A 23,742-nucleotide genomic window follows, 5' to 3' on the forward strand; every position below is an offset into this window, starting at 1 on the left:
AGGGACTGAGATCAAATGAACAGAAGTTTTAACAGGGATAAAGAAGCATGTCAAGACGGTCTTTCAGAGATGAGAGGGATCTGGACGAATCTAAGAAACATTAGCAAAAAGAAAGACAAGTTTTTTTTTTAAGGTAGGGAACACAAATGAGGATGATCTGGATTAGAATGGAAGTGTAAAAACTATATAGCCTCAGCCAAGAAAAAGGAAAGAATCCATCTTGCAATATGACTTGTGTAAGTGATAAAACAGAGGGGGCAGAGGAGAATAAGAAACATAATTTCTGTCCTTGAAAGCACACAATCTGATGATGGGATGCACAACCAGCAATAGGTTAGATTTTTCACAAATTAAAAGAATGGGGAGGGGGGAGAAAGAGTGGGGCAAAATAATTTTTAAAAACTAGCAGTACATGAAATGTGTAATGTTTACTTCCCGAAAAGTGGAAACAATTACACATGAGGATTCCCACCCTCCCACCTTCATGGCTCACTAGAAAGCATGTAAAGATTGGTACATTCTGATGTGCAGTCTTAAGAGATCACAGTAAACATCCTTCTTATAAAAAAAGCTGAACTCGAAGTCCCTTGGACAATTACATCTTAAGAAACTGAGCGAGCCAGACCTGAGTGCTTCTCTCCAGTGTGAGTTCGCTGGTGGTGATTAAAAGTGGAACGCTGACTGAAAGCTTTCCCACACTCAATACATTCATAGGGCTTCTCTCCAGTGTGAACTCTCTGATGCACAATGAGTTGTGAGCTGTCACTGAAGGCTTTCCCACAATCACTACATTTATACGGTTTCTCCCCAGTATGGGTTCTCTGATGTACCATGAGGCTAGAGCTATAACTGAAGACCTTCCCACACGCATTACATTCATACGGCTTCTCACCAGTGTGGATTCTCTGGTGGATAATGAGGTGTGAGTTTTGGTTGAAGGATTTTCCACACTCCTTGCATTTATATGGCTTTTCACCTGTGTGAAGTCTCTGATGTCGAATAAGACATTTACTCAGACTGAATGCCTTACCACACTCATTACATTCAAAAGGTTTTTCTCCAGTATGAATTCGCTCATGGTCAACAAGTTGAGAATTCTGATTAAAAGCTTTCCCACACTCACTACATTTGTATGGTTTTTCTCCAGTGTGGAGGCTCTGATGTCGAATAAGACATTTACTCCGACTGAAGGCCTTGCCACATTCATTACACTCATAAGGTTTCTCCCCAGTGTGGATCCTCTGATGGTCAATAAGATTTCTATTAGAACAGAAAGCTTTCCCACACTCACTACACCTGTAAGGTTTTTTACCAGTGTGAAGTACCTGATGACGGACAAGATTTTTACTCCGAATGAAGGCCTCACCACACTCACTGCATTCATAAGGTTTCTCCCCAGTATGGGTTCTCTGATGGTCAATCAGTTGGGAACTCTGAGTGAAAGCTTTTGCACATTCATTACATTTATATGGTTTCTCACCATTATGGAGTCTCTGGTGTTGAATAAGATGGGAGCTATGTCGGTAAGTATTTCCACACTCTCTGCACTCATAGGGCTTTTCCCCCGTGTGGGTTCTGAGATGAACGATGAGCTGAGAGGTCTGCCTGAAGGTCTTACCACATTCACTACATGAATAGGGTTTCTCTCCTGTGTGGATTCTCTGATGCCCAATGAGGTGTGAACTCCGATTGAAAGCTTTACCACATTCATCACATTGATATAATTTCTGTCCCTTCAGTACTCTTTGATGTGCTGCAGCACTAGGGGACAGGTGTGGATGCTTCCCAAGTTCTTTATATTCATCACATCCACCTTTTGTGAATTTATCTTTGTCCTCATGTGTTATTTTGAAGAAAGCATTTTCCAGTCTGCTCCCTTCTTCATCTGAGGGTTGCCCTTCCAGCTTCTCTGAAGTATCTTCACAGGCAGCTCCTGCCTCTGGTTCCCCAGAAACTACTGCAGAGAGCCCTCTTGATGTCCCATCAGATGACTCTGGTCCCTTAGAAACTGCCAGCTTCACAGGCAACTCTGAACACCGCATCCTAGTGTCACCTGTGGCCAAAAGAGAAGAAGAAAACAACTTTTACACATTTCTTGTCCTACTGAGGAAACAGAGTCATCAGGAGTCAGTACCTGAAAAAAACCTTCACATCAGGAGATGACACATTTTGAACAGGAGAAAAATGGGAAATAGCTCAAGCTTCTCTTCATGGACAGAAAGATGAAGAGGGGAAAGACGGTCAGTAGGGGAGGGTGGAAGAAGGGCTGTCAGGACACAGCCCATTAATTGTTCTAGTTAATTATCCAGTTAAAAAGACAACCAGAAGGCAAGAGAGCAGACTGTAAAGGTGGTGTGACCTCACAGGAGTCACTTAGTAAAATGATGAACTATATAACGTCCTTTCCAACAAGATGCTGTAAGTTTCCATGGTTCCCAGTAAAAATATTGAGGAGAGAGGAGTGGCAAATACCTCAAATCAAAGATGACGAACAGTATGGGCAAACACATTTAGGGAAAAAAAACATATCCAAAGAAGTGATTCTCACATGTGAGAAGATTCAGGTGACAAGATTCAGAGAAGCCACAGGCTCAGAAATGCTGGGGGAAAGTACTGGAAGGGACAGCAGAGCTCTAAAAGGGGGATCCTCTAGTCTCTGGAGCAATGGACTGGTAGAAGTCATACTGCAAGGACTGCATTCCTATAAAAATTAAGAAAGGGATCGATAATTTGAAATATGAATCCAAACATGTCTTTGGTATCTTGATAATGTGGAATCATAGAAAACTGAACAGCTAAATATTTCCTTTAGAATTTGGAAATGGTGGAAGAAGCAAGCGATCAGTCACGTCTAAACACAAAACTGTTGGTTCCTTTTAATCGTATCTTAACCAGGGCAAGCCATCGTGGCATTTCAGCACACAGAAAGTCACAGGTTATCACTGCCTCTCTGACTCCTGAGCCCACCACCCTCTGCCATGTTGGCTACTGTCCTAGACCTGCCAACCAGAGAACCTGTCCTGAAAACACTCCCTTCCAGGAAGCTGTCCTTGCTTTGTGCCAAGTAACTGGTCTCAATACCAGTCAGTCAATATCACGACTGACTAGACCAGGGCACGAGGCCCAAGTGTAGCTTCTCTAATATGTTACACCTCAGCCTCTGCTGCGGCCAGGAGCAAAGTTCTGCCCAAACAGAGATGACACTTAGTGGCTGAACCACCCTTAGAGTCCCTCTCTAAGTAAATTCTGAGCTGGAAATAGGGCAAAAGAAAGAAAACTAAAACAAGTAGGAGATCTAAGCTGAAATGAGGCATGGAGAGAAGCCCAGCCATCAGGAGCCATTGCATGCAGAAACTGTGGCAGCGGAAAGTCTAATAATGCAGCAGCTATGAGGGGACAAAAGATTCAGAGTGAAGAAAATGAGTAGCAGTGGGAGGACAAAAGAGATATGCAGGGAGCAACTGCCTGACATTCTCTGGCATAAAAATTATTTGCTGTTGCTGCTGAGGGCCCTGTTTCCCAAAGGATGCTCCAGCTGGTGGGTTTTGTTTGATCAGGGTTTCCATTCCTTCAGCCTTACTGGAAGTAACACAGCTCAGTACTTACAATAATGTGAGCGGCTCCCTATTCCTTACAACTACAACTTCTAAATAAACCACCTTAGGCCAATTAATAATGAAGTAAAGACAATGCTGATAACTTAAGGCTGAGCGATGGGCACAGAGAGGTTCATTACACTATCCTCTCCACTCTGTCTCATGTTGGCAACTTTTCACAATAAAAATTTAACAAGCAAACAAACAAAAAAGAATGTAGCAAAGAAAATGTAAAGAAAGGAATGCAGACTACACTACTGGGGAACAGAAATCATTACCCAATGAGGCCACGCTGCAATAATTTCCCGGCATGATGCTCCGGTACATGGCTCTCTGACCGACTGCCGGACCTTTCCACTTCCTCTCAGTATAGTCCACAGACAGGAACTCGTACGCTGCAGACACCTGGAACGACAAGCTTCTATCGCTCAGGGATATTATATTCCCAGCCTGAAGACAGACACATCAAGGTATCAAGAGCCCAGGGTGGGGGCCTGGTGGGTAAAGGGTTGATAGGGGGACAGAAGCTGGGATGACATATCTAAAAGGACAAGTCCAGGCCCAGACAGAGTCCATGAACTCAGCAGGCAGGACCTAATTCCAGAGGAAGTCATTAGGCAGGGAAACCGCAGCAGTAGTCTCAGAATTGGCCAGAGCCCTGAAGATGAGCGCTAGTTATGCCCAGGCCACAGACTTGGGAACTCATTGAAGACAGAGTCCAGCTCACCTGGGGCCTGACCATCTGAAGCACAGCTGCTGCCTGGTCTCCTGACTTCCCAGCCTGGGAAAGGGCAGGCACCTGCGAAGCACACAGACCTGAAGGAGGAAAGAGAGCTGTGAGAACAAGCCCTGCCTCGGCTCCAATAGGGTCTGTGTCCCAGTGAGTGGGTTCAAGAGAACCCAGGCAGCTCCACACACTGCCTCTCATCCCTCTTCCATACAGGCGTTACTCTGAGTGTGCTGTGAATTTTCCATGCAGGTGTTATTCTCAGGGTGCAGAGGGTCCCTGGTCAAACAGAAATGGCCATTCCTCCCAGCCCTCCCTCACTTCAAACTCTCTGAAGGAAGCTACACTTCTGCCCACTTTCTCTCCCCGTGGCTTCCCTGGTCTCAGGCCAGCCTGACGTGCCCCTCACGTTTCTGGCCCCTCATTACTGATTTCTTTCCCTTCCTTCTCATTATGGACATTGCAGGCACTCAGGCCCCACAGCATCCCTTTTTGCTCTGTCACAGATCTCATTGACTCGCAATGCCCTAAGGCTGCCTGCCTTCCCAGTTCCTAGCTCTCTTCTAGACCCCTATATTACAGGCTTCCAGCTACCTACTGGACATCTTATTTGGGTGTCCCTCATCACCTAAAATTCAGAGTCATATGGATATTCTTGCCACTTTCCCTTCCTGAATCCAAATATTGGCCAAACTCTAATTTTCAATCCTCTTCATTGTTCCATGGATTCTTTCTCCACAACATGTTTCACGTCTGTCCATTTCTATTCCATTCAGCATTGCTCAGGCAATGATGACCTCACATCTGTTTTGGCACACTACCTTCTTACTGAGGCTCCCAGCCTCTTATCTCACCATTCAATCCACAGTGGTCCCATGAGTCACATCAATTCTCCCAAAATATTGTTTCTAACACATGAGCCCCTCTCCAGCAACATTTTCCTAGCTTTAACCACAAAGGCCTGTAGAAGCAGACCCTGCACTTCCCAAAACACTTCCTCCTCATCCACCTTAGCGGGTTCCAAGGAACCCTGAGAGTCTTTGTATCGTCTGCCCTGGTGCCTACCAGTTCTCCCCACCCCGCTTCAATTTGCTTCCCAATTTTTCACTGTCATGCTACCTCATCCATGAAGTCTCTGCTACCCAACCAGTCCATAATAATGTTTACAATGTCCATATTGGACATCATTTTCTTGGCATCTGATACCTGGGGACAGATATCGCTCACTGTATTTTACAATGACGCCTCTTGCAGGTATGAGTGACTCTCTGTGAACCAGATAATAAGCTCTTTGAAAGCAGTGACTGTGTACAATATATCTCTGGTCCCCAAAGTGCCCATCCATGACATGTGTTTGACAAAAACTTGCTAAATACATGAATTATTAGAGAATAAGCAAAAGGAACAAAGTCACCAGGAACGGAAGACAGAGGGCAGGGCAATGAGGGATTGTAAAAGGGTAGGTCATAGGGAGGAGATAAAGGAAAGGTGACTTGAGGAGAATAAGACTTGAGGCCAGAGCTGGGGAGTTGAGTACCAGAGTGCCCACTGGGGAAGAGATGTGACCCTGGGTCATGAGGAGGCTCCAGGCGGGCTCTAGAGGCTGAACCCTCACTGAAGGGTGAGGTAGGAAGAGATTCTTCTGTTGTACCCAGGGCTGTTGTCTCCTCCAAATGCATTTCCTGTTCCTGTGCAGGAGCTGAATCCTAAAGATAGGAATCACAATTGGATTCAAAAGAGTATCCTTCAAGGTTTGGAACCAAAACCTCTAAAAAAAAACACCCCCAAAAAGAAGCCAGGGGAAAGAACAGCCAATGTCCTAGCCCCACCAGTATAGCCTACTAGGGAAAAAACAGTCAAAGCAGAATCTATAGCTTGCAATCTTGCTTGCTATCCCTCTGTTGAACCTCTTGGTAGGAACCTGAAGACCAGATTATATAACCATTTCCATTTTGTCAATTCTTTAGACACAAATTTACTTATGGACAACAATCTAGAAAAAGGAGCCAAGAGAGCATTCTATGTACTCCCTGTGACCTTAGCCTATAGAACAGACCAATCAGAAGTACGTAGGAAATAAATGAAAGGTATACGTACCTATACATGCACATATGATACTACTGAGGCTGAAAGCAGAAGAACCCAGAATAGTGGCTGACAAACCTCAAGAGAGCTTTTCTAATTTTTCTCAGTGAATGTGTTTCCTCTTCAGAGAAGCCATTCCTAACTAACCACGCTGACAAAGCAAGGGTAGTCTCGCTCTCAAATTACCTGATTACATATTCTATATGTTTTAACCCTTAAATTATCTATTTATACCTTTATTGTCTATTTCTCTCCCCAGTGAAAATATAAACTTCTCTAAGGGTAAGACCTTTGTCTTGATCACTCACTCCTAGAACAATGCTTGGCCCAATGCTGGTGTTAATATTCGCTGACTGATTTTCTCTTGATAATTTTTTACCCTCTTGATACTTACTACTAGGTTTTAGAGTTATCTGCAAATCCAGTTTTCAGTATGTACTACCCCTCCAAAATAACATATATAAAAAAGTCAATTAAAATCAGGTAACACCAATCTTCAGAGACCTTGAGAATACCTCAGAGCACAGGCATTTCTAGTCCTTGCTTGTTGTCATCAAACCAGCTCCTCACAATCTCATAGTTACTTTTTCACCAGCATTCGGAGCTGCAAACCTAAAATACCATCTAAATGAATCACGTTTATCGGTTTATTTGCTTGCACTGGCACATACATAATACAGCATAAAATGAAAGGAAGTTCTTCCCAAACCCTAATGGATTTGCCCCATTGGGTTACATCTGCTGAGATATGAGATTCTCTTCTTTACTGTATATCTCTCCAGCATAGTCCTAGAACCAGAAGTCTCCCTGGAGTCTCCACTGGACAGTTTCTATAAATGGGAATTACAGCTCTTAAATACAGCTGCTGTGGGTACTGGAAGATAGACCTTAACTACATCATGATAATACAAACTTGAAATTCACCAACAATTAAATGCTGGTTCAGTTCTGTTCATTACCTAGGACTCAGACTCCTAGGCTGCTTTTTTTTTTTTTTAAGATTTTATTTATTTATTCATGAGACACACACACAGAGGGGGGGGGCAGAGACACAAGCAGGAGAAGCAGGCTCCATGCAGGGAGCCTGACATGGGACTCAATCTGGGGTCTCCAGGATCACACCCCGGGTTGAAGGTGGTGCTAAACCGCTGAGCCACCAGGGCTGCCTTTGTTTTCTTTGTAGGCAAGAAAACCCCATTCCAATTTTCTTTCCTATATGGCATTCCACAGCAAGATAGTAGGGGAAAACTAGTGGCTTAGAACCTAGGGAGCTGGAAAATTCTGATTCCTACACTTGGTAGGAATCAACAAAAACCGTAATTCAGTTAGAGCTCAGGGACAGAGAGAACATTCACTAATTCTGCCATCTTAGATGAATCAACCTCTCTGCGCTTGTATCACTTGTCAAATGGAGGTATGATTACTCTGCATATTCTGTAAGCCATATTTCAGCCCTGCTAGAAGCTGAAATAAGATACAGAATATAGGGATCCCTGGGTGGCGCAGCGGTTTGGCGCCTGCCTTTGGCCCGGGGCGTGATCCTGGAGACCCGGGATCGAATCCCACGTCAGGCTCCTGGTGCATGGAGCCTGCTTCTCCCTCTGCCTGTGTCTCTGCCTCTCTCTCTCTCTCTGTGACTATCATAAATAATAAATAAAAATTAAAAAAAAAAAAGATACAGAATATAAAAGCATTTTTTTTTTTTATAAAAGCATTTTATACACATTGCATGATTCTGCAGCCCAGCAGGGATTACTCTACAGTCCTTTCCAGCCTCACTCCTGCTGAGCGGAATGACTCTGATCTGCAGTGATACTCCCTATCTCCTCCGGCAAACTGCCATGTAAAAGATTGTTTATTCATTTAGCCATAAATATATTTTCCGTGCCTGTGCTCAGTCCCATCTCATGTCTTCCACATCAGAAAACTTAAGCTCGCAATAATGGCAGAATAAGAAATGGAAGTCCCAAGACCCTACTCCTAAGCAGGAGCCAAGAGTATTCAGCTGCCCTGTCAACTATTAGTCACTTTCTTAAGTCTGTGACTTAGTCACCTGTTTCTGAGGCTCCCTGGACAAAAGATCAAGTTTTAATGGAGGGGGCATTCTCTTCAGCTAAAGCAAACAAAGGTGAGAAACACAGAAATTTTTCTTCCACCCTCCTCAGTAAACGGCACTCAAAACAATTTCTTCAGCTACTTGTTAAACCTAATCGCTCTCTAGACCCTGGTGATGGCTGATCTATTCCTGTTTTTACTTTTGTATATGAAGAAATAATGGTTGACAATGGATTTAATGCCAAATAGGCTGGTACTCTTGGAAAAAGGAGTAGCCCTCAGACTCCAATCAACTGGAACTGATTCCCTAGGCATAAATATCTTAACTATGTTTCTTAAGCTATGGATAAAATGATATGCTGGGTACTTGGGAAATGTAATATACTAGTTTTCCCTGGTAAAGCTCAAAGGAGTAAAAGAAGAGGAGACCCTAATCCACTCTGCTTGGTTAATTACAAGAAAGCAATTTTAGACTCATCAGATAGAAATAACTTATCCACGTGTGATGGTCAATTTAGCACTAATCTGGGTGTTATGAACGTATTTTGTACAAGTGATCAAAATACATATTTAGTTTACTCTAAATAAAGATTATCCTAGATCATCTGGATAAGCCTGACTCAATCAGTTATAAAACGTTGAAATCAGAGCTGAAAGTTTCACGAAAAAGTAATTCTGCACGTTGACAGCACCTTCAGCCTGTGCCTGCATTCTGGTTGACCTTTCCTGATGGCCTGCTCTACAGAGCTGCGCCACCAGCTCTCATAACCACATAAGCCACTCTGTAGTAACAATATAAATATATACACAAATATAAATATATAACATATAATTTCCTACAGGTTTTGCTTCTTTGGCTAATCCCTGACTGATACATCTGGCCATAGAACTAGTTAGCCCTGTGGTCCTAGAAGCCAGATTTCCCCGTTATCATACTGCTGACTTTCCAACTTTTCCTCTAATTTGAATTACCTTGGCTTTAAATTTGAGAAAACTCTATGAAATAGGGTAAACTAAAATTAAGATTAAAGAAAAGAGAGAGAGAGAAAGAGAGAAAGAGAGAGAGAGAGAGAGAGAGAGAGAGAGAGAGAGAGAGACCCCAGTTGAGTTAGAAAAGAAACAAATGATTATGAGGCCCTGAAATGTCCCCTCTTAAAAAGAAGCTAAAATGCAGGAAGAGAAATAACAGACTCTGCGAAGTCCGAGGAAGCAATGAGAACTTTTCAAATGAAGGCCCATGTTATCAACATACCCAGAAATCTACTTCTCCCTACCATACTCCCCCATTCTAACCAGTATGTAGATCTTCTATCTGCTGGGAGTACTGTGTAGATCTCCAGGTTGAAGGGAGGCTCATGACACAGTATTTCACAACATGATGCACAGAGCTCGTTTGGGATCTGTATTTTTGTTTATGGCCTGAAGCACAAAACTATTTCCTCTCTACCCATGGAACTGGCTCAGGAGTCCTAAGGGCAAACCAGCCTAGAGCCTAGGGAATGGAGAATGACTATTCTCAGGCTAATCCAAGCACTAGAGAATGGTTCCAGATGGCATTCTAGACTCATCTGCTCACCTCTCTTGGTCCACTGAGGTGTCTCTGAAAATCCTCCACCACAGCCACAGCCTCTTCACCACTTTCAGGGTGATGTAGCTGCACCCAGGTCCGTAACTCTCCAGGTAGGATGCTCAGGAACTGCTCCAGCACGAGCAGCTCCAGGATCTGCTCCTTGGTGTGTACCTCTGGCATCAGCCACCAGCGGCAGAGCTCCCGGAGCCGGCTCAGTGCCTCCTGTGGCCCAGACATCTCATGGTAACATAACTGTCTAAAGTGCAGCCGGAAAATTTCACAGACAGGTGGGTGGTTCTTTTGGAGACTACAGCCCTGACCCCAGGTCTGGCTCCCTGGCTCTTGCTTCATGGTCTGGCGCCCCTCCTGTTTCTGGAAAACAGCACCCTTAGGGATGAGGCCTAAAGTTCCCTTGCCTTGGGTGGCCATTGGGACCTCAAAGGGAAACTTGTTTCAGCTGCAGTTTGTCCAATTAAAATGATGCTTTGTACTTCAGGTCTCAGGAACTGTTTTCAGAGTTGGGGGCACAGGGCGATGGGGGTGTCACCTACAGAAATATCAAGACAGAAATTAGAATCCCAGAGTGTGGAGTCCTAGGCTAATGACAGACCATCTACAGTTAAAAACCAAAGCTCCAGTAATGGCTGGGTGGCTCAGTCAGTTAAGCATCTGACTCTTGGTTTCCACTCAGGTCATGATGTCAGGGTCATGAGTTGAGCCCCACGTGGGGCTTGGCAATTAGCATAGTCTGCTTAGGATCCTTTATCTCTCCCACTGCCCCTCCCCCTACTCACATGTGTGCACACGCTTGCTCTTTCTCAAAGAAATAAATCTTTTAAAAAACCCAAAATCAAAAAAAAAAAAAAAACAAAGCTCCAGGGGGAAAAAAATGAGGCACAATCAGGGCAGTCTCTAAGCATCTCTCTAAGGGATGTCCCTCCTTAAACCTTCAGTGTCTTCCATAACCCAAAATGATAAAACCTAAATGTCTATACCTAGCATTCATAGCCCACTTGGCCTTGGGCTCTGTTCTAGACATATACCTTACCACTCTCCCCAGGTACCCAGGCCAGAGAGGCTGCAATGATCTCCAAATGAGCAAAATGCAAGATGATCCATAGGGTATATAAGAACACATGAAATTGTTACTTAACTCATATTTAGTTTATGTTTCATAAAGGGTATTGAAATTTATAAAACAGTACCTATATTTAATTTACAAGTACACCTATGATGGAAGTTAATGCTGAAAGCTCTTCTACTCTTCTCCATTGTGACAGTGATGCACAACAGAGTTTGGGACTAAAGCTCTGGAGACACAGCTAGAAGCCACTCATACTCTAGCCCTGTTTGGGTATTTCTTTTTCAATTTTTGACAAGCTTCTACTCACCTGTCAAGACCCAAAACAAATACCATTTTCCTCCTGAATGTTTGCTTTCCTGATTGCCCCGTGTACGAAGAAAGCTAGTAACCTCCCTCTCTGTACTTCTCACTAAAACATCGTTGTTTTGACTAGTTTATGCAGAACGTACCACTCACACCCTCATGGTAGACAGCCACTGAAGGAAAGGAACCCAATGGAGGAAATAAATGCCAGACCTTTTTCTACTCAACCACCCCCCACAGAAAACCTTCCTGATCTCTCCCCGCTCCCTGCAGTTATTGCCTCAGTGAGCCCACAGTACCTTTTTCATCCAAACCTCTACTAGAACACTTCTCACACTGTTTTTGTGGTTCACACTGCATCTCCATTTCGTAGAAGGACTCAAAGTGCAGGCCTGATTCCCCATCTTTTTTTGTAAGTGCGCGTACAGGGCACACAGAGGTACACATCTGGTAAACGAATGAATGTGGCTCATTTGGCTGACACCGAAGTGGGAGAAGACTTTCTTCCAGTTTACATACTGAACTCTGAGAAGCCGCACCTTAACGGTAGCTGGGGCATCTCTGCTAGTCACCATGCATTTCAGTAACCTTGGTAAGCTACTTCTCTCTAGGTTTCGATTTCTGTAAAACAAAACAAAACAAAACAAAACTTTAAAATAACTGTTAATTGTGCTCTGAGATCCCACACCCGTAGAGAGTTTGATCATCTTCCTACTTCCGTAACAGTTCTGAGTGCTCAGCGGCTAATCTCATCACCTGCACTTTCGGGTCTCCAAGGGACGCTTCACACGTTTGAAATTTCAAGACTGTCTGACCCCCTTCTGATGCTTCGTACTGTCTCTCAGGGCAAGGTGGGGAAAACACCCATCTATACTTTGCGTTAAACCAGGGCTTCTGCGGCGCCGCTCACCTGGCCACGTGTGCCTTTTCCCCGCTGTACCGGCAGGTGCAGGCTCCCGGCCGGGCACCGGGTCCGGGGCACGGGACGGAGAGGCGGCTGTGGAGCGTCCCCGGCCCGGGCGGCAGCTCCCTCCCACCCCCGGTCCGCTCACCGGGGTACCGTCGCCTCGGGCCCTGGGCGCGGAACGCAGTCGGAGCCCGCAGACGCCAACACAATGGCCGGGCCGGAAGCGTGAGCAGGGCCCACTTCCGGCCCCCCCAGGATCCCGGAAGTCTCTGCGGCGAAGGGCGGGGCCGCGGGCGCCGGGACCGCCCCCTCCCGGCGGGCGCCGCGCAGCAGGAGGGGGCGGAGTCTCCGGTGAGCTCGCCCGCTGCGCACGTGCCTCTCGCGGACGGCTTCCCCCCTGCGCCGTCCCGGCGCCCCCAGCCCTGCCGCTGCCGCTGCCGCTGCGGCTGCCGCGTCTGGTGACCTTGAGTCACACACCCAGCTTCAGAGACTGTTTCTGTCACCTGAAAAGTGCCTCCCAGGCTATGAACGCTGGCGGGGGTAGCCTACAGACGAGACCCTACAGAGCTTGGGATTTTGGAAGCCAAATCCTGAGGCTTCCCTTGTTGCTCTACTGTATGTGATGCCCAGGGCATTTTCACCCAACCTGAGTAAGCACGGGGCATCTCCATCTTACTAATGAAGACACAGGCCCGGTGACTGATACTTTGGCCAATGGATGTGGTTACTGTTCCCTAGAGTTAAGCACTGGACATCTGGCCAAGGAAAGGCCCCGATGGAGTGCCGAGGTGCAGATAAAAACTGCAAAAGTAAACGCACTTGTCTAGTATCTGGGTGGCGGGAGTCACCCAGGTGCTCTTCACCTGGAAGAATGGTTTGCACGCAGAGGCAGTTCTTGGAGTTAGACGTGGGGGGCCTCAGGGACCCTCACAGTCCTGCTGCCTGGAAGCCCATGTCAGGCGTGGAGACCAACGAGACGAGCAGGCCTCCGAGCTTCCTGAACAGAACTGGAAGTTGCTCCAAGGCCCGAAGACCACGAGGGAATTGCTCCCGGCGCATCTCTAGTTCACGAATCTTCCCAAGCCCCTGCTGGTGGCCTGGCAGCTGGGCAGGGGTGGGCTGTGTTGCTGTGTGTGCCTCGTTCCCCCTGCAGGGGGGAGCTGCTGTCTGGGGCTGCCTCCACCCGTTGTTGGTGCTTGTATTGACCTTCACTAGTGCCTTAGATGAGACCAGCCCAGAGAGCGGTGGGGACCTTCCGCTGATCTCAGTGCATCAGCGACCCTGCTTGGTTGGAACGCTGGCGTCCGCCTCCACACCTAGTACCCCCCGACTTGCCATGCTTCCTTTCCGGGGCTTCTACCCTAGGAGTTTTAGGAGAGCAGGTACCGTACCGTACCCTGTACTCCGTTTGGCTAAATCCCCGCTCTGGGCCTGTCGTTGGGACCCCAACCCTCTCCCCCCGATCTCCAGCTCTGCCTCTGGCCCTTCCTGCTGCAAATTTGCAAACTGGAAAGAGCATTTCCAGGCCGTCCGACGCACAAGTCCCAGCCACCATAGTTGTTAGCGAGGACTCACGGACTGCACGAAGGATCCTTAGACTCGTTAGTCTAGCCACCATCTTCTTATTTTACAGGTGGGGGAATGGGGCCACAGGACGATAGAAGCCAAGATCTGCCTTTCATTCCAGAGACCTCCTTCTGAGCCAATTTCCATGACTTTGATCCTCTGGAAGCACCATTTTGGTCTTGGAAAGAATAAACTTGACACTGTTGGTTGTGATCTTTCAGTTTCTGGGTTTGTTGGATCTCAGATTTGAAATCCAAGTTCTTCTAAAAGCGCCTCAAACATAGACTAGATTTCTCTCCAGCCTTGTAAGTATGACAGACCTGAGCTCTGTACTTAACTGCACAGAATTTGTTATCTTGGACAAGTTATGTATCCAGTGAGTCTTAAGTCTCTTCATTTGTGAAATGGAAGAAAAAAAAAAAAAACCATGCCTGTTGACACCTCCCAGTTGGGAGGATTAAGTGAGGTAAGTTGCGAGCTTTGACATGTCCTAATAAGCACTATATAAACATAAGGAAGACAACTAAGTAGAAACTTTGGATTTTAGAAGGGAGATAAGAGAGTAAGAGTAGACCTTGAAAATGTCAAGGCAGATGTGGGTGACTGGCAAAATGCAGTATTTTATACCCAACATGAAATTCAGAGAGCCAAGGGAGGGATTGATTTTGAAAGAGATCATAGCCTCAAAGGGAATAGCATTGAATTGAGCCTTGAAGTAGGACTTGGACAGGTTTTGGGGAAGAGAGGACAATATGGTCAAATATCAAGATATATGTATTTTTGGGAAGGGGTAATCATTTCAGTTCAAGTTATTTCCTTTTGTAAACTGTAGGAAATAAAAAAACAGTGATGTGATTTCTAGTTTTGATGTATAAAATCTCTGTGCCCCCAAACCACCATACCTCCTGATGATCCCGTTGTGACACCACTTTAGAGAACAGGTGATACTTAACATTCCTTATTGCTACTTAAAAAATGGAAAGAGAGCCAGGAAGAAGCTGAACCCTGATATTTTAGGGAATTTGTAAATTCCCTCCACATCTGAGGCCTCTAGGATGCCTCCATCTGACTTTGTAGCTCTTTCATAGCTAAGCATACATCTTTTCTAAGAGTAGCTAGTGCATTACTCTATACCCCAGTAACACCAATGTTCTACACACTAGTGTTTCTACAGATTAAGCATGCAGAATTCCCTAAGTGAGTAGATGTTTCCTCCTCAGAGGAGACATTATGGAAGGGCCAAGCTGTTTCTCCCCCATTTAGAGGTGGACAGGAGTATATTTTCCTCCTCTCTTTCGTAGTAGGGCCTGAAACAATACTGTCCTTAGGGGTTTCTCACCTATAATGAGTTAAGCCTGCACCAATTCTCTGTCATTTCTAGTTCCTTCCACTCTCCAGAAATGGATAGAGCCTGAGAGGAAGGTTCTCAGTGAAGAAATCTGATACCTCTCTAAGAACTTTTTAGGGTTAGAAGGGGCTTGTTTTCCAGTCATTTCCAGTCATAGGGATGCACAATAAAGTTTGGAGAGTAAAGCTCTAGTAGAAATTTCTCAATTTCAAAGTGTCAGTTATATTTTGGAATTTGGCTTATGTTTGCTCTTTGCTTCTAGGACTAAAATAAATGTTAAAAAAAATAAAATAAAATAAATGTTGTAGATATTCTCTCTCTAGAAGAGAAACAAGTTTGGATTTTTCTAGACCGCTTTTCAGAATTTTGTTTCATCTCATTAATCCTGATCACATACTTGAGTTCCAAGCAATTTCACACTGCTGTGATGTTTTCTAATTTCAAAACTCATAGCAGATGCTAACCACTAAACATCTCTGGAAACACTGTCTGAAAAATGAACTTATAGCTGGCTTCCCCACCTATGTCTTTGGATTTTTTTCCTCTAGTCTACATTACTTCAAGCAATTTCTGAAATGTCAGCTTCATTGAAGTCAAGCTATTATTACATATACATATCTATTATATCCCAATAGATTGATGCAGAAGCAGATATAAGATTCTTGCCATCTTCTATTAAACAGTCTTTAGTCAACTAATCCAGCAGTTATCACTTTAGTTTACTTAAGTCCAAAATCTCTGATAAGTGCACCTAGAGCAGTAAATTCAGTCCAATCTAAAATTACCCTGTATATTTTTTGGATCCAATTTATAGGGTTCTCGTATAACCCCAGGCAGATAATACCCACTTAGGAAAGATGTATATTCTTAAATCTCTAATCGTTCTCTCATAGGACTCTGCTGAAGGCAATAAGAAGAGCAAATACCAAAATTCTGAGTCTTTCCTGTAATTTCCTCTAATGTTATAGCTTTAGTCAGCATGTGGTCTGCAGTGCAGTGGACTACACGTGACTGAATGAATGCTTTTCCACTGTATAACCAGGGTCACCAGCAGTGTTCTACTATAATGGGGTTTCTCAGTCCTAATCTTTTTGAATCAGATAACTCTTTGTTGTAGGGAGCTGTCTTAGCCATGTAGGATTTTAGTAGAATTCCTGGCCTCTACCCATTTAGATGTCAGTAGCATCCCATCCAGTTGTGACAATAAAAAATGTCTACAGATGTCCTCTGGGGAATACTACAAGTTCCAAATTCTGTATCAATGAATAATGCTTTGAGCAGTAATGGAAACCTCAAAAACAGCAGCTTTAGCAAATTAGTATATTTTTCTCAATACCAAGAGCATTGCATCTACATTGCAAGTAGGACTGAAGGGAAAGGTCAAATTATCTCCCCAGAAGGCTTTTAAAAAGTTTTGTGATAAAAGTCAACTTCAGGGACCCCTGGATAGCTCAGCAGTTGAGCGTCACCTTCGGCTCAGGGCATGATCCCAGTTCCAGGGATCGAGACCCACATCAGGCTCCCTGCAGGGAGCCTGCTTCTCCCTCTGCCTAGGTCTCTGCCTCTATCTGTGTCTCTCATGAATAAATAAATAAAATATTTTTTTACAAAAGAGACAATTTCACCCAAAACTTTCTCTTACATATTAGAACTAAATATATGGCCACCCTTAGTTCTCTTAGAAGGCTGAATATTTTCAATTTCTTGCCTCTACATCAGCAGCTCTGTCCAATAAAATGTACTATGATGATGGAAATTTTCTATATTTGTTCTAAGAATATGATAGCCACCAACCATTTGTGGTACCTGAACATTTGAAATGTAGCTAGGTAGTATGACTGAGGAAATTAATTTCAAATTTTCTTTGATTTAAATTACTTTAAATAGGTGTATATGGCTAGTGGCTACCCTATTGGACAGCTACAACTCAAAGTAGTCAAGAAGAAAAGGATGAGCAAGTAAAGGATGAATAGGTAAGAAAAGTAAGCCAACCTAGAATATCTGCCCCAGGGCTACTCTTACTTTCTTGAGCATCCCCTCAACCTAGACGTCAGTGATAACATACTCTCAGTTCACCTTCTTTGACACACCCTGCCTAATATATAGCATCAAACAATTACTGGGCTCTCAATATGGACCAAACTCTTCCTTCATCCACTCCATAAATGTCAGTGTCCCCTGGAGTTTTCCTGACCCTCTTTTCATGTCACTTTTCACGCTTTCCTTCTTTGAATTAGCTCATTGTTTCACCCACCTCCCACAAACTGATGACTTCCAAATCTAAATATCTACTACAGTGAACTCCAACTTCATACATCTGTCTCCCTACTTGTTTCTACCTAGATGTCTCATGGCATCTCAAACTCAGCCTATCTTGAGTGATTACTGATAGCACAAATATTTCTTTTGCACCATGCCGGTCAGTGGGTTAGATGTGAGGAATAAAGATACAAATAGTCTAGACTTGAGTCCTTTTGATGCTTATAGGTTAGCAGGCATAATAGGTAGGTTTTCTCTACTGAACTGGCTTCTACTCTTCATTTGGTTCTATGCATTCTCACCCAAGTGCAGAGTTTTTTCCCATTTCACAATGTCATTCTTCTAGATTAGTGGTTTTCAAACTCATTAGTCTTAGAAATCTTTGACACTCTGAAAATGTTCAGGACCCTATAGAGCTGTGTTTGTGTGGTTTTATCTCTTGAGGTTTACTTATTAGAAGTAAAAGTGAGACACTTAAAAATATTTATTCATTTATTTAGTGATTATATAAACCTATCACATGTTAATATTTAAATTACTTAGAACATATTTTTTAATGAAAAATAACTACTTTCTAAAACAAACTAGAAGAATGGCATTGTTATACATTTTTCTAACTCTTTAAAGACTGATTTAATAGAAGATATCTGGGTTTTCATATATGTTCCTACATTCAGTCTGTTGGACTATGACAGATATGTATATATCTTCTGCACACTCCACTGTATACTCAAAATGAGAGTAAAGGAGGTATATGTTGGCAAATCGAACTCCAATAAAAAATATACAAAAAAAGAGAGTAAAGGAGGAGAGTGACATTATTATTGTTGTTGTTGTTATTACTGTTATAAAGATAATTTGGACTTTGTGGACCTCTTGAAGGTGTCTCAGGAATCCCAGGCCATACTCTGAGAAGTGCTTGTTCTTTAGACCACCAGGACCATTGTCTTGTCTTAGGATGCTTACAAATGACCTATGTGAAAAGGTGGTTTGGATAGGCTGTGCATGCCTCAGGTCATAGATCATGTCTCTCCTACTGTTTGAACAAGGTTAATCTGTAGGCAGCTGTCGAAAATGACCCTTGACAGATGGCTCCTGGCCACAGCAGTGGGGACTTGAATTTCGAGGGAGTGGTCTTGAGTCACTGGTAACAATGATATATGCACAATTAGAAGCTGGTACACTCCACATATGTGCTTCCCTCCTCTCCTTATGGTCTCTCCAGTTCCAGAAGGCCACATCAAACTCCTTCTGCTTTATGCTTCTTCATTTCACTTGTGACCTTATGTTTCTTCCCTGTCCCAGCCCTAAAATCATTTTATATTACCCCCCCCTTTTTTTTAATATGACATATATGGAAAACCATTAACCTTTGCTCTTTGGGTTTTGTTAATCAATATCTTGATTTTCAAGACTACCATCTCTGATGTGCAGTTTCAAGTATCTTATTCAGATGTCAAAACTAAATTTCATTTCATTCTCTTTGCATCCCTGTTGTAACAATTCTAAATTCTCCCCGAATTGCCTCTGACTACAAAGGGGAGAGATATATGCGTGGTAAAATGGGGGGTGTGGTATAAAAATCATGTCAACTGACATCAAGTGAGGGGATCCCTGAGTGGCTCAGTGTTTAGCACCTGCCTTCAGCCCAGGGTGTGATCCTGGAGTCCTGGGACCGAGTACCGCATCAGGCTCCATGCATGGAGCCTGCTTCTCCCTCTGCCTGTGTCTCTGCCTTTCTCTCTGTGTGTCTCTTATGAATAAATAAATAAAATCTTTTAAAAAATTGACATCAAGTGATTATCTTACCAGACAGGGAGTTGCAAACTGCACCTCCCTGTCCTCATAAACAGGCTTCTCTTGGATTCCCCAGTCTAATAAACAGCCTTACTGTTAAACAGTGGCAATGATGAGAATGGAAGTTAAATCCTCAATCATTCATTCATATTCTCATTTAGCATGAGAGCACTTACTATATGTTGGAGAGAGTGGTGGTGAGAAAAATGCAGGCTTTGTTCTTTTATAACTTACCTTTTAGTGAAAGGCACAAACACTTATCTAAGTTATTAAAAACGCTTTGAAAAGAATGAACAGATTATGAGATTGAGGATGTGATGGCTTTGTTGGAGTGTTCTCTAGTATACCCTACAGCTTCCTGTAGTCCCTGGAATGTTGCTTGGTACCCGTGGTCATGTGTGGAATGAAAGAACAAAAAAGACAGATTACTTCATCTAAGCAAGGCTTAGTGCATGGATCTCTTAGGCTAAAGTTTTTTTTCCCTTCTTCACTTCTTCACCTCTGCAAAAGCTTTTTCTTTTCTGACTTCCCATCCATAGAAACCTCCAGGTGTCTTGAATGGGCTTCCAAACTTAAAGGTATACATGATTTTCAAAACTATAGAAAGGAAAGGGTTTATGACTCTGGAGTCTGGAACAATACTCCCGAGTCCAGGAGTGGTGAAAAGGTAAGACCTTGTTGACTTTTGGGAACTAATCTACCACTGTCCATGTGGGATTTTTGAAAATATGTGGCCAAAGGTCACTCACTGAAGGTTCCTGATGGTTTCCATGTAGGTGGAATAAGAGGGGAATCTAGATGCTCTGGATAGGTAGAAGAAGAGGAGGTTTGGTGTTAAACCCTCTTTCTGGGAAAATTTCTCTAGTTCCAAGGTCATGAGAAAAATTACCACCTCAATCTGATGCTGGCACTTAAGGAATAAGTTAGATCTTTCCATCATGCTCTCTGAACCATAGCACCTTTGTGCACAAATGGCAGTGTTCAGACTATATGACAATGTCACCAACTCTGAAATGATTCTAGTAAACAAGGACAGTCAACAAGGCTGTCCAGCCTACAGTGACAGGGCACAAGCTGGACTTGGAGGTTGCCAGGAATGTAGCACTGATGTTATATCCCCAGAGTCCTTTCTTCCTGAGGGGGAACCGTGATGCATCTTTGGGGGACCATTTCTCAGCTCTGTAGCTCCTAACTGTAACAGTTCCTAATTGTGCGGTCTGGAACATGTGGCTTTATCTATCTGAGCCTCAGTTACTTCTATCTATAAAACGGTGGTAGCTATCTCTAGGTGACTCTGAGGGGAAAAAAATGGGATAACAGCCCTAAGAAACTCAACACAATGCAAGGTGCATAATTAGATTATATGGCAGATCTCTTCACTTTCCCTTGTATCTTCAGGGAGATGAATTCCATGCTAACTTTCCCCAGGTATTAGGATGAATGTAGAAACCATGACACCTTAGCTCAGGAACAAGCTGATAAAATCTTGGAGCTCGAAGACCAGAGAGCCCCGAAGATCTCCCAGCTTCCTAGAGAAGGAGAGCAATGTTATTAATAGGCTGTCATGATGATATGTATGAGTGGTGGTTGGGCTGCCACTAAATCTGGAGAAGTTGGCCTGGTGGTGGTTTGGGGGTCTGGGGCATTGTTGTGGTGGCTTGGGGGTGAATGGTTCAAGCCCAACTGAGAAAGCTGCAGAGGGAGGGTCAGGTAAGAGCTCAGAGTGAGGGGGAGAGGGAGGAAGATCTGCTCCTTCTGGAACACATTTGCAGCTGATCATTTGGGGTGGGGGAATGGCCAGGTTGGTCAATTAGACATTAATTGGTATCTACCAGGCCTATTGGAAGAGAATGTCTATTAAGACCAAATCCTGGAAGATGGCATCCTCCTCCATCATCGGGCTAGCCAGGGCCAATGGGAGAAGTGAATTTCGTCCCAAGCAGCCAAAGCCAGAGAACCGAGATGAATCAGAACTCCTCACTGTTCCTGATGGTTGGAAGGAACCGGCTTTTTCTAAAAAGGACAATCCCAGAGGACTCTTGGAAGAGAGCAGTTTTGCAACTTTGTTCCCAAAATATAGAGGCTTACTTGGAAGAGTGCTGGCCTTTGGTACAGAAAGCCTTGAATGAACATCACATTAATGCAACCCTGGACCTGATCGAGGGCAGTATGACTGTCTGTACAACAAAGAAGACTTTCGATCCATATATCATCATTAGGGCCAGAGACCTAATAAAACTTTTGGCAAAAAGTGTTTCATTTGAACAGGCAGTATGAATTCTTCAAGATGATGTTGCATGTGACATCATGAAAATAGGTTCTTTAGTAAGAAATAAAGAAAGATTTGTAAAAAGAAGACAATGTCTCATTGGTCCCAAAGGATCTAGATTAAAGGCTTTGGAACTCTTAACAAACTGTTATATTATGGTTCAGGGAAACACGGTTTCAGTCATTGGACCTTTTAGTGGCTTAAAAGAGGTTTGAAAAGTAGTCCTAGATACTATGAAGAATATTCATCCAATTTATACCATTAAAACCTTAATGACTAAATGAGAGTTGGCAAAAGATTCTGAATTAAGATCACAAAGTTGGGAAAGATTCTTGCCACAGTTCAAGCACAAAAATGTGAATAAACGCAAGGAACTAAAGAAGAAAACTGTCAAGAAAGAGTACACACCATTCCCACCACCACAGCCAGAGAGTCAAATTGATAAAGAATTGGCTAGTGGTGAATATTTTCTGAAGGCAAGTCAAAAGTAGCGTCAGAAAATGGAAGTCATAAAGGCTAAACAAGCAGAAGCTCTCAGTAAGAAAAAAGAGGAAAGAAACAAAACTTTTATTCCACCTAAGGAAAAACCAGTTGTGAAACCAAAGGAAGCTTCTACTGAAAATAAAATTGATGTGGCTGCCATCAAGGAAAAGATTAAGGAAGCAAAGAATAAGAAACTGGGAGCTCTTTCAGCTGAAGAAGTTAAGCTTAAAATGGAAACAGATGAAAAGAAGAAGAAAAAGTAACATTAAAAAAAATTCCCTGAAGGAGAACTCATTAAGCTATCTCCTTTTGTAAAGGATTTTGAAATACTAGGGCTATAATAGCCTATGTGAGAAGGAATACTCTGATTACATTTTCTGAGTTTTGTCATTCTTCAAAATTGTGTTTATATAAATAGCTGTTCTTTATAAAAAAAAAAAAAAGACCAAATCCCTGGTCTTTTTTTTTAAAGATTTATTTATTTATTTATTTATTTATTTATTTATTTATTTATTTATTTATGACAGACATAGAGAGAGAGAGAGGCAGAGACACAGGAGGAGGGAGAAGCAGGCTCCATGCTAGGAGCCTGACGTGGGACTCGATCCCGGGACTCCAGAATCGCACCCTGGGCCAAAGGCAGGCGCTAAACCGCTGAGCCACCCAGGGCAAATCCCTGGTCTTAATCACAAAAATATAGCCTACCCTCGGAGGGAAAGCAGTGAACATTTTGGATTATCCCTAGGGAAGATGGTCTCCAATTGCAATGATACCATAAGGAAAATAACTCAAAGTGTTGGGTCCATTGATGACTTTTTTTTAGCTGCTTTGTAAGTTCGCAGACAGAGGTACCCCTTGTTGGAGTCAAGAGAGAAAACAAAGGAAAATGAAGTTTGGAGTTTGTAGAAGTGCTTAAAGCCAACCTGCTCCAATCTGGAGGGCATGCAGAACTGCTGCTGCTGCTGCTGCTGCTGCTGCTGCTGAATTTAGTGCAAGTGACAAGGATAGGATGCTGACTTATGTTGCCTGTCTATTGCAGTGATCAGCATAGCTGCCTTAGAGATACTGTGGAAAGGGGACCAGCCACCACCTACTCTCTGATAGGAACATCATGTACATTGGCCGAGGACAAGAGTTCTGTCTAATAGCCCACTGTCCAGCCCCAGGGTTGCCATTTCTCAGGAAGAATGGGAGGTGAACCGGGGTCAGCAGCACCCTCACTGCCATGGCCTACCCTTTGGGTGGGCATTGGTTCCTCCAGAGAATTTGATTTGGCAGTTACTGCATTTCTTTTACATCATTTTCTTTGCTACCCAAATAGTACTTATTCATTGTAGAAATATAAGAAAATGTAAATAAAATAAGAAATTAAAAAGATAATCTGCCAATCTTTTCGTCTACTTCTTATAGTTTTTTTTTTTCTTAAACTGTATTCTCAATGTGGGGCTTGAACTCATGACCCCTGAGATTAAGAGTCACATGCTCTACCAACTGAGCGGTCTTTCTTATGTTTTTGTTGTTGTTGTTGTTAATGCATAGACAGAAACACACATTTTTTTTTTCCTTACAAAACCAATGGTAGAGAAAATAGAGCTGTGCAAGTGAATTTAGGTCAGATTTTCCAACCCCTTGATTGTATAGTAGCCCCTGTTACAGGGAGAGAATTCAGCCTGGTGTGTTATCCCATGCCATC

The 23,742-nt window shown here is 43.5% G+C and overlaps 1 protein-coding gene and 1 pseudogene across 2 annotated transcripts; one reads left to right on the plus strand and one right to left on the minus strand.

Moving 5' to 3' along the window:
* Positions 1-409: 409 nt before the first annotated feature.
* On the minus strand, positions 410-12,549 carry LOC129507222 (zinc finger protein with KRAB and SCAN domains 7-like). 2 transcript variants are annotated; one of them, XM_055321542.1, is made up of 7 exons: positions 12,331-12,549; positions 11,960-12,041; positions 10,040-10,580; positions 5,861-6,029; positions 4,324-4,412; positions 3,875-4,001; positions 410-2,053 (listed from the first exon to the last, which is right to left on the minus strand). In XM_055321542.1, exons 3-7 carry the CDS (start codon positions 10,460-10,462, stop codon positions 603-605), a joined length of 2,259 nt encoding a protein of 752 aa, XP_055177517.1. In that variant the 5' UTR covers positions 10,463-10,580; positions 11,960-12,041; positions 12,331-12,549; the 3' UTR covers positions 410-602. The 2 variants fall into 2 exon arrangements, with proteins under 2 accessions (XP_055177517.1, XP_055177516.1); XM_055321541.1 differs by having other exon boundaries at positions 11,720-12,041.
* An 8,625-nt stretch (positions 12,550-21,174) lies between these two features.
* On the plus strand, positions 21,175-22,312 carry LOC129507286 (KRR1 small subunit processome component homolog; annotated as a pseudogene).
* Positions 22,313-23,742: the final 1,430 nt, after the last annotated feature.

The sequence above is a fragment of the Nyctereutes procyonoides genome, unplaced genomic scaffold, assembly GCF_905146905.1.
Source record: "Nyctereutes procyonoides isolate TBG_1078 unplaced genomic scaffold, NYPRO_anot_genome, whole genome shotgun sequence".
NCBI classification, from domain to species: Eukaryota; Metazoa; Chordata; class Mammalia; order Carnivora; family Canidae; genus Nyctereutes; species Nyctereutes procyonoides.

Excerpts from the sequence above, each read along its gene's own strand:
- LOC129507222 (XM_055321542.1), bottom strand. The coding sequence starts at position 10,462 with ATGGCCACCCAAGGCAAGGGAACTTTAGGCCTCATCCCTAAGGGTGCT. Across the intron at positions 6,030-10,039 it reads ACCTCAGTGGACCAAGAGAG|GATTCAGCTCCTGCACAGGA; the intron begins GTGAGCAGATGA and ends TCCTATCTTTAG. Across the intron at positions 4,002-4,323 it reads TTCAGATGGTCAGGCCCCAG|GTGTCTGCAGCGTACGAGTT; the intron begins GTGAGCTGGACT and ends TTGTCGTTCCAG.